Source organism: Melozone crissalis, unplaced genomic scaffold (assembly GCF_028551555.1).
Source record: "Melozone crissalis strain CALT ecotype California unplaced genomic scaffold, PUWL_Pcris_2 ptg000018l_1, whole genome shotgun sequence".
NCBI classification, from domain to species: Eukaryota; Metazoa; Chordata; class Aves; order Passeriformes; family Passerellidae; genus Melozone; species Melozone crissalis.
Window position 1 is genome coordinate 23,075,217 of NW_026535796.1, and position 8,745 is coordinate 23,083,961.

The 8,745-nt window shown below is 45.8% G+C and overlaps 1 protein-coding gene across 3 annotated transcripts; it reads left to right on the forward strand.

Annotated features, from left to right (window-relative positions):
* Positions 1–1,074: 1,074 nt before the first annotated feature.
* Positions 1,075–7,560, forward strand: SLC10A1 (solute carrier family 10 member 1). 3 transcript variants are annotated; one of them, XM_054275488.1, is made up of 6 exons: positions 1,075–1,386; positions 2,331–3,004; positions 3,721–3,931; positions 4,887–5,065; positions 5,967–6,163; positions 7,174–7,560. In XM_054275488.1, exons 2-6 carry the CDS (start codon positions 2,601–2,603, stop codon positions 7,290–7,292), a joined length of 1,110 nt encoding a protein of 369 aa, XP_054131463.1. In that variant the 5' UTR covers positions 1,075–1,386; positions 2,331–2,600; the 3' UTR covers positions 7,293–7,560. The 3 variants fall into 3 exon arrangements, with proteins under 3 accessions (XP_054131463.1, XP_054131462.1, XP_054131464.1); XM_054275487.1 differs by having other exon boundaries at positions 2,458–3,004; XM_054275489.1 differs by having other exon boundaries at positions 2,562–3,004.
* The last annotated feature ends 1,185 nt before the right edge of the window (positions 7,561–8,745 follow it).

Here is an 8,745-nt window from a genome sequence, read left to right on the forward strand (position 1 = left end):
CAGGCCCTGCCGCCGGGAGTAGCGGCTTTACAGCTGAGATGCAGCTCTTTGGCCACACTTCAATGCAAACTCCCAGCTCTGTTGCCCACCTCAAATAACTAGATGCGCAAGCATGAACCAGGGTGAAATAACGATCCTACTTTCTTCAACCAGTCTCTTCCTTGGCTCCTGTGGTGTTTCCTCCATTAACTACCAGGAACCAGTAGGAATGCTTGAACAATGTACAACTAACAGGCATTTTTTAAATTATTAGAGTCATTTAAACATTATTCTACAGTCCTAGAAAGGGTGAGAATGTTAGAACACTGTCATTTTAAAAACCTGAGCTACAATGAGTTTGGGGGAAAAGGAGGTTGAGGCAGTAGCACTTTATAAGCACTTTATTGCTTGGCTTGACTCATTCTTTCTTACAAAATTCAGCACACAGCTGAAAGACAAATATGGTGAAAACCAAGCATTTCTTTAGGAAGATTTCTGGGGATTCACAGGGGAAAAACTCTTTAAGTGAGGGATAAAGAATTGCTGTGGGCTTTGCTCCTGCACTTTATCTTAATTTGTATGGATCTTGCCCATGTACTACTTGGGCAGCCCTTGCTTGTGCCTGGTAGTCTTGCAGATGCCTACAGAAAATCAAAATGCACACGGTGCTGCAGGGCTCCTCGCCCCACCTGCTCATCCAGAGCCCAGCAGTGAGCCAAGGCACTACTGTGCCACCACAGTGACACAAGGCACCATCTGTGACTTACTGAAGGGCCCCTTGTCCCCAAGAAGGGCAGTGTGATGCTTACAAGGGTATAAGAGAAGCCATGGGCATGGATGTGCAGAGCCACTGAGAGCCACAGGCACTGCTCCTTCCCACCCGATGGGGATGACTGTGCTGACCTCCTGAGCTCTTGTTGGTGCTTTTCCGGCCTGGCTGCCAGCCTGGAAAACAAAGTTCCCAACCAAAGCAAGAGCAAGTGGGGAGGAACACGGAGCTCTGACATTCCTGCCTGCCTCCAGCAATGTTTCCAGAGCAATAGGGCTGCAGAGGCTGAGCCTGCTGAGCTCCCAGATGAATAGAAGCAATGGACATGCTACTGCAGCATCATAATGCCCTTCAGCAAAGGAATTAGAGCTCAGACATAGTGCAGCAAATCTCCCCAGTTAAAATCCCTTCCCCAGTCCTGTTAGTACAACTACCAAAGAACAGCAACTTCCCTCTCTGTGAGGCTCTTTTAGACCCAGGCTTTATACCCTGCAAGCAGAGGATGGGATTTTACCAAGGGGGATTTTCTTGAAGCTGGAGGACTGAAGAGTACTACAGCTCACCGAGCCCAGCCAGGAAAGGATGGAGCAGCAGGTGATCTGCCAAAGCTTCCTACAGCTGCACCCACTGGCACTAAGGTAACAGCATCCATTTTGCTCTGGTTTAACATACTCAGCTCTGTTTCTGGAGTCCCTCCCTTGACCTAGGGGATGACTAAGGTCAATCTGAGGGCAATAACTGCCTTAGATGAAGGCAAAACCTGCTGAGGGATCTGGAAATATGACACCTGAGGGCATGGCAGGTGTTGGGAAGCCCATCCCCTATTACAGCCAGGGACAGGGAGCAGTGGCAGGATGAGGAACAGTCACCCTTGCAGAAGCTGGAGGATCAGCCACCTTTCCAGTCCCTCTTTGTGCCCCAGCACCAGCTGCCAGGCCCTGCTTCCCTGCACACCATAGCACTGAGTGCATGCCATGCCATGCAGCCTTGAAAACACAGGGCAGGTGCCAATCTGGACTGGGGAACAGCTGCCTCTTTGGCTTTGCTTGGACAGTTTGTGTGATGTCTGCAGCCCCAGCTGGATCACAGTGCAGAACACCCCAGGCCCTGAATGCAGCACTGCTGTGCCCATGGGTCTCAGCCTTGCACTGCAGAGGTCAGTTGAGGTACCTACCATGCAGAACTTTCCCTCAGCACCAAGGAGGGAATAATATTTTCAAAGTTGGTAAGGCTTGGAGAATTAATTCCTATATGCAACCAAAATATTTCTAGACAGTGGCAGATTTAACACATCAGGAAAAGAGATCTGAAGGCCCCTCAGGGTTTACTAGAGAAATTACTCATCTGCATAGTAATATCTTCCTAGACTTCACTATCAAAAGCTTTATTTATGGCCAGAAGAATAAGTATTTTATAATCTCATTAAAAACAAAGTACCCTGGATGCATCATGTTTTCAAGTATTGGCCTCAGCAGTATCTTGTGAATGAGAGAAGCTCTGGTTCATTTTCCTTTGTATGAAGTGCCCATCTTTACCTGTCTTCTCTACCCACCTTGAGCTGTCTTCCTCTTGCTCTCACCAGCTGTCTCATTGTGAGGGTGGACACTGGAAGAAGTGGAGGACCAGAGCAGAAGATACTGCACAGGATATTTCCAAAATGAATGGGGTTCACAGCTGATTGCTCTAAATGCAGATTTCTGTTTCAACAGGTGCTGAAGGCTAAGAGTGGTGTCCTGAAAGAGAGCTTACGTTTTGCTTCCATTAATTTAATGTTATTTGGACTTTTGAATCAATTCTTCCCTCACCTTCCCAGCCACTTACAGAAGAAGGGACCTCCTAACCCCTCAGCAGGATGAACAAGACCAAGGGAGCTTTTGATAGCCCAGAACTTTGGAGCCCAGGTTGCATGCAGAGCAGCACCTCCCTGACCAGTCTGGCACCACCCTTTGCATTTGGACAGCAGGCTATGGACACAGCCCTGAATGTAATCCTTATCGTGGTCCTCCTGGTCATCATGGTGTCTCTGGGATGTACAATGGAGATAGCCAAGATCACAACTCACCTCAGGAGACCTAAAGGTGTGGCAATAGCCATATTGGCTCAGTACAGCATCATGCCCTTGACAGCATTCATATTGGGCAAGCTCTTCCAGCTGGGCACCCCAGAATCCCTGGCCATCCTCATCTGTGGCTGCTGCCCAGGGGGAAACCTCTCCAACATCTTTAGCCTGGCACTGAGAGGGGACATGAACCTCAGGTAAGAAAAGCTATGTACATGTCCATTGTCCAGGCTAATCTAGTTATTTGGCTGGTTCAGAAACTAATTTAATCAACATTAGTAGGCCCTGAGAAGCTGGACAAAAACTGAAATACTAAATCCAAAACATTTTTAAAGCGCCCATATTGCTCAATAAGTTCATTTGTACCCGTTTTACAATGGCACTTTGTACCTTTCTCTGAATCATTGGCATGCTGTTCTTGATAACATGGGTGCAGGAACACGTTTTCATCTCCACGAAGCAGTACATAGAGCATATATATATATGCTGTGTCTATACATGCAGTTCTGTGTGCACTGATCATGCTGCCTGAAGAGGCTGCATCAGTGAGAAATGTTGAACTAGCAGAACACCACTGTCCAACAAACCCTAGTGATAAGCAAGACACAGCACAAAAATACAAAGTATTACTTTTTCTCTCAGTAGTGAATTTCTGAAATGTGAACTGTACCCTTGTCATGGGTATGTATGTACCCTTTCTCAGCATGAAACTTGAGTCATCTTCTCCCTTCTCCATTCATATCACATCCTTCTACAATCTGACAGTGATGTTGGGGAGATCCCAGAGACAAGTTGGGAAAAAGCGAGGTGAAGTCTTCTATTAAAATCATCTGTCCAGGCAAGTAATCAGATTAGCATATTCCATTTTTTAAAAGTGTTGTTCTTCTACTGAGGGGTCTTTTCTTCATCTCAGTGTTGTAATGACCGCATGCTCCATGGTCCTGGCAATTGGATTAATGCCACTGCTCCTGTACCTGTACTCGGGAGGACTGTCTGAGGGTGATTTGGAGGGCAAGGTACCTTACAAAGGAATAATCACCTCCCTGGTGCTGATGCTAATCCCCTGTGCCACTGGCATCATCTTGAATGAGAAGAAACCACAGTACACCGGCTTTATCACCAAGGTAAGAAGTATCCTGTGCTAGTTGCCTTTCAATCAAGGGCCTTGAGGAAGTTCTCAAAAATAGAATCACAGACATATTAACTTCTCTAAGACATGGCACAAATCAATGAAAGGGTTGAGGATAGAGGTCAAGACAAGCACTTCACCACTTTAATGTTAAAAAAGTTGCCCAAGAAGAAGTAATCCATCTTTTCCAGGCAAACATTTTGTAGCCAACTTGCTTCATTCCCCTTTTGCTTCAGTTTTAACTTTGGAAGTTTTTTGCTACATCAGCACTAATGAACATCATAGGCACTGCCCCCAACTACTGCTGCTACGAAAGCAGAACCCAGATAAAAACCAACCAACCAAATAATAGCCACCCCAAAACAGATTAAAACCAATCCACTGTTCTCAGAGGTCCAGCACAAGGCAAAAATCAAATCACAAAATTGCTGCTTAATTTGTTGAGATACCGATCCAACAGAAGCCACTGTATCACCAAGTGCCCACTTAGTGCCTGGAATCACATCCCTGCCTCCTTTATACATCAGGCATTTAAACAGCAAAACAGAAATCCAGACAACCAGATACACCATTGTCTAACTCAAGAACTCTGCTAGGCTCTACCTGTGAGTAAAGTGGTTTCCTCAGCACCTGCTTGGGGTAGACTAAAGCCACAAAGGGATCTGGACAGAGACAAGTAGCAATGCCTGAGAAACAAGCAGCTTGTGCAGAGAGAGCAGACATTTTGCACATAGACTAGAAAGGTATTTGGTTATTTAAGGTCTCTCTCAGTACTAGCCCAGGATGGTCTCTTGTTGGTTACTGATAACAAGTATGTACATGAAAGGCACTTATGCCCTCTGTGTACTTCACGTGATGGACAGAGAACTGGGTACAGCGGCTTCTAACAGCTGAGGCAAATTTTCCTGGGGATTTCTCTCTTATCCACACCTCAATCACTTTTACTTTAGGCAGGGATGGTTATGCTTCTACTATCATCTGCTGCTATAATTGCTCTGTCTGTGGCCAATATGGGAAGCTGTATCATGGTTGTCTTGTCACCACCTCTCCTGGGAACTTCTGCCTTAATGCCCCTTACTGGATTCCTGCTGGGCTATGCTGTCTCTGCAGCCTTCAAGCTTGATGGCCGGTATGTTCTTCCACACCTCCCTCCCCTCTCTCTCTCATCAGGAACAGAGAGATTTGGCAGCTCTGCTTTGTGGAGCAATGGTGAAAATGTGAATTTTAGGAATATACTTCAGTAGAACACTGACCCCATTCACCCCAAATAGGATCTAGGAATACAACCAGACAGTACAAGCTGGTCCCAAGCCAGTGACTCCACAGCTTGAGTGGGAAGAGAAATTACTTTAACCTCTGCTTGGCTTAGCTGAGAGGGGAGGAATAGCTAAGCAGGTGTCTTTGGCACAGGCACCTGATCACCATGGAAGGTTCACTGAACAAGTAGATGGATGGTTTTGGCTTAAGGCCACTAGTGACCTGCTAAACATATTACCACCCTCTGCTCTTGGTAACGAAGCTGGGGGAAAAAATTAGTTCCAAGAAAAAACCCAAATGCAAAACAACTGAGAAATACTAACAGAGCTCAAACCCCAAGTGACACGATTATTCCCCAGTTGGTTACTACCTCAAATCAGTGCATTCTCCACTACAGCCCCAGGAATTTAGGATGAAAACCTGACATATAAAACCTGCTCCTCCTTGTCCTACATAAACCAGGTAGGAATCCTCCTAGACTTTATACCTTCATATGCTGGACTCTTACAACTTCAGATTACTTCTCTGCAGGAAGCTGAAGAGTCCAGAGCAGGACACAAGGCCTCCCACGCCATTATGAACAAAGTTCACATTTGTAACATGATCTGTCTCTGCCCATTGCCAATGGAGCAGGAGGCAAAACCTTCTGGGACTGCAGTGTTGTTCCTGACAGAGCAGCTTTTAGCCACAGGAAGTGCACCAGCAAGGTAGGCAGGGCTCTGTTTCAGTTGCTTGGAAGCAATTTAAATCTGTAATCTATTTTTGTCCTTCAGGTGCAGACGGACAGTGTGCATGGAAACTGGCTGCCAGAATGTACAGCTTGGCTTAGCTATCCTCAAGGTTGCCTTTGCCCCAGAGATCATTGGCCCCCTGTACTTCTTCCCACTGCTCTACTTGCTGTTCCAGCTTGGAGAAGGATTTCTACTCATCCTGGCCTTTCGGATCCATGACAGAATAAAGCAAGCCAATGGCAAGTACAGATTTGCTCCTTTGGTTCTTATACTTTCCATGCTAAGCCATACATGCTTACAATGTAACTACCAATGCATCACTGCTTTATAAAGGCAGAATCCAGTTGCTCTTTAACTAGAGATTACATATCCAGCACAATAAATTCAAATCAGAGTCAAAAATTCTGAGGTAACTGAACACCTTAGAAATTCCATTGACTTCTTGCATGAGCAGGATGTTTCACACAGCTACATACTATCAAAACTACCAGTGCTCAGGTTTTCACAGTCTGGTGCTTTAGGCTACAGTGAATACCCTTTGAAAAGTCATGACTGGCAATGAGCACATGCAAAGAACAGAGGTGTCTGCGTGTGGCTAAAACTACACAAAAACATTACATATTCTTTGATGCAACGAATCCCAGCTTTGCTTCAAGCTGTTAAGTGATTCCCTGAGAGGACAGAACTGCCAAATACTGCAGTCAAAGGAACAAAACATTTGGATCTTTTGCTAGAAAAGTACATTAAAAAGTACATAAAGAGATTGAAACTTCATTTTAAAATATATACAATATTGGTACAGATGTGAAATAGACTCGTCTCCAACTCCAGGAGGTCCCTAATTCCAAGCTCAGCTGACTGCACAGATGGCTGAATGAGATCCTCCACCCACCACCCCTCTGATGCTGCCAGTACTTTTCTCCACTGCCTTGAGAGAGATGCAGTGGAGTAGCTGCTACAGAGCTGCTTCAGGATCACTTCACCACATCTTACAGCTATGCTGGAGGGCAACTTAAGGGGGGGGGGAAAACACACTCACTTGGATCCTTGGGTGTGTTCAGAGCAAAGCAGTTGATACTGGAAACAGACATGCAAGTGCTGGCAAGACTGTAACAAAAAGGGGTGATAATTGACTGTAAGCAAAATTCTTCTTGTTTTAAATTACCCAGTAATTCGAGTTGTAGTTGTCACAATCTTTCCCGAACCTGGTTTCAGAATTGCCTATTTTCACATTTTTCTCTTTCTTCAGATGCAGCAAAAATTATCTGTGCAGGTGTGGACACATTTAGAGCTCAAGAAATGAAATCAGTGTTAAGACATTGCAGAAACAGAGAAAACCAGGAAAACAACATATGGAATCTGCAGTAGTTGCTCTCACAACCCTCCATGCTCCACCTTCTGCAGCCAGCTCATAGGTCTCCAGCTGTTCTGTCAAACCTATCGATATGCTCACTTCACAGCAGCCAGCGAGCCATCTGCACCCACGGTTATTCCCCAGAGACTTTGCTCCAGACTAAGCCTCACTCTGTCAGACCACAAAGGAGACTTTCAGTGACTTCAAAGTCATTGTGACAACCCTTTAGGACAGCTGAAAAACATGCCCAGTGACTATCCCAGTTTTACCTGTAAGTAAATCACTGCCAACATCAGTTCCCTTTCTTAATTTCACTTACCTGTAACTGTCCTGCTGGCACATAATGGAAGCAGATCCTGACAATATCACTGCAGATTAATGTAATTCTTTTAACAGACCCAGAATGAGTTGTGAAGTTTCTCCATGCAGAAGCCAGTGAGATCAAATGCACAGCCAAGCAAGCCCATGGGCTGTAGGTTTCTCCCATCCTCCAAGAGGTACTATGTGGTACCACTGATTCCCCAGAGCAGAGGCCACACAAATCATGATCATGGCTACAAACTGCCTTTGTATGCAGAGTTTGGGCCCAGCAAGCTGTACCTCCAACACCAGATGAACCTTAAACATGCCTTCTTTTGTAGCAGTCACTGAATTCAACACCACACCTGTTCTAGACACCACCTAGGTATGGTCACACTACACACACAGTACCAGAAAAGACTGGCATCAACATCTCCCATGTCCAGACTATGCCTTGTAACCCAAAGTAGTTCATCTTAATTAAGAATAAACTGGTTTGTACCAAGAACCTACAATAAATAAACAGCATCATTTCTTATGCCAGGAATCAACATAAGCCTCCACACTGCAAAGCCTGGGAATTGAACAGGAAGCTCATCATTTCAAGAGCCAGCTCCCCAGGGATAATGCAGGCACCTGCTCATGCTGCTTGCACAGCAAGCGGTGTGGTCTAGAAACACAATTCGGAACAACTATTTATGGAGCAGATAATACTTCACATTTAGCCTGAAAGAAGTCTGTGATGCCTTTCATCCCATCCAAGTGCTTTCAGCCACTTGGGCTCCACTTGGATACAGATGCCCATCATCATCCAAGTTAGGATGATCGACTCAAGATCTCTACACGGCTGACCTTCCAGCCCTGATGAGTGTGAATGCTATCTTTACCCCTGCACGTTAGAGCCCTCTTACTAGACACCTCTTGGGATTAACATCTGCACCACTAAGGCTCTGAGAATGAAGCCTCCCATTCCCCAAAGCTGAGTGGTAACAACCCAGTTAACTGTGGATCCTACCCCCTTCCCAGGCCTGCTCTCAGGAGGGCCTGAGTGCCACCTCAACAGACAGACCCACGCAGTACAAGAGCTCCTCCTCCTTCCTGAGCCTGGCACCCGAGAACTCTGCAGTAGCAGGGAGAAAGGGCAGCAGGGCTGCAGAGGCCAAACAC

Excerpts from the sequence above, each read along its gene's own strand:
- SLC10A1 (XM_054275488.1), top strand. The coding sequence starts at position 2,601 with ATGAACAAGACCAAGGGAGCTTTTGATAGCCCAGAACTTTGGAGCCCA. Across the intron at positions 3,932-4,886 it reads ACACCGGCTTTATCACCAAG|GCAGGGATGGTTATGCTTCT; the intron begins GTAAGAAGTATC and ends CTTTTACTTTAG. Across the intron at positions 6,164-7,173 it reads CAGAATAAAGCAAGCCAATG|ATGCAGCAAAAATTATCTGT; the intron begins GCAAGTACAGAT and ends CTCTTTCTTCAG.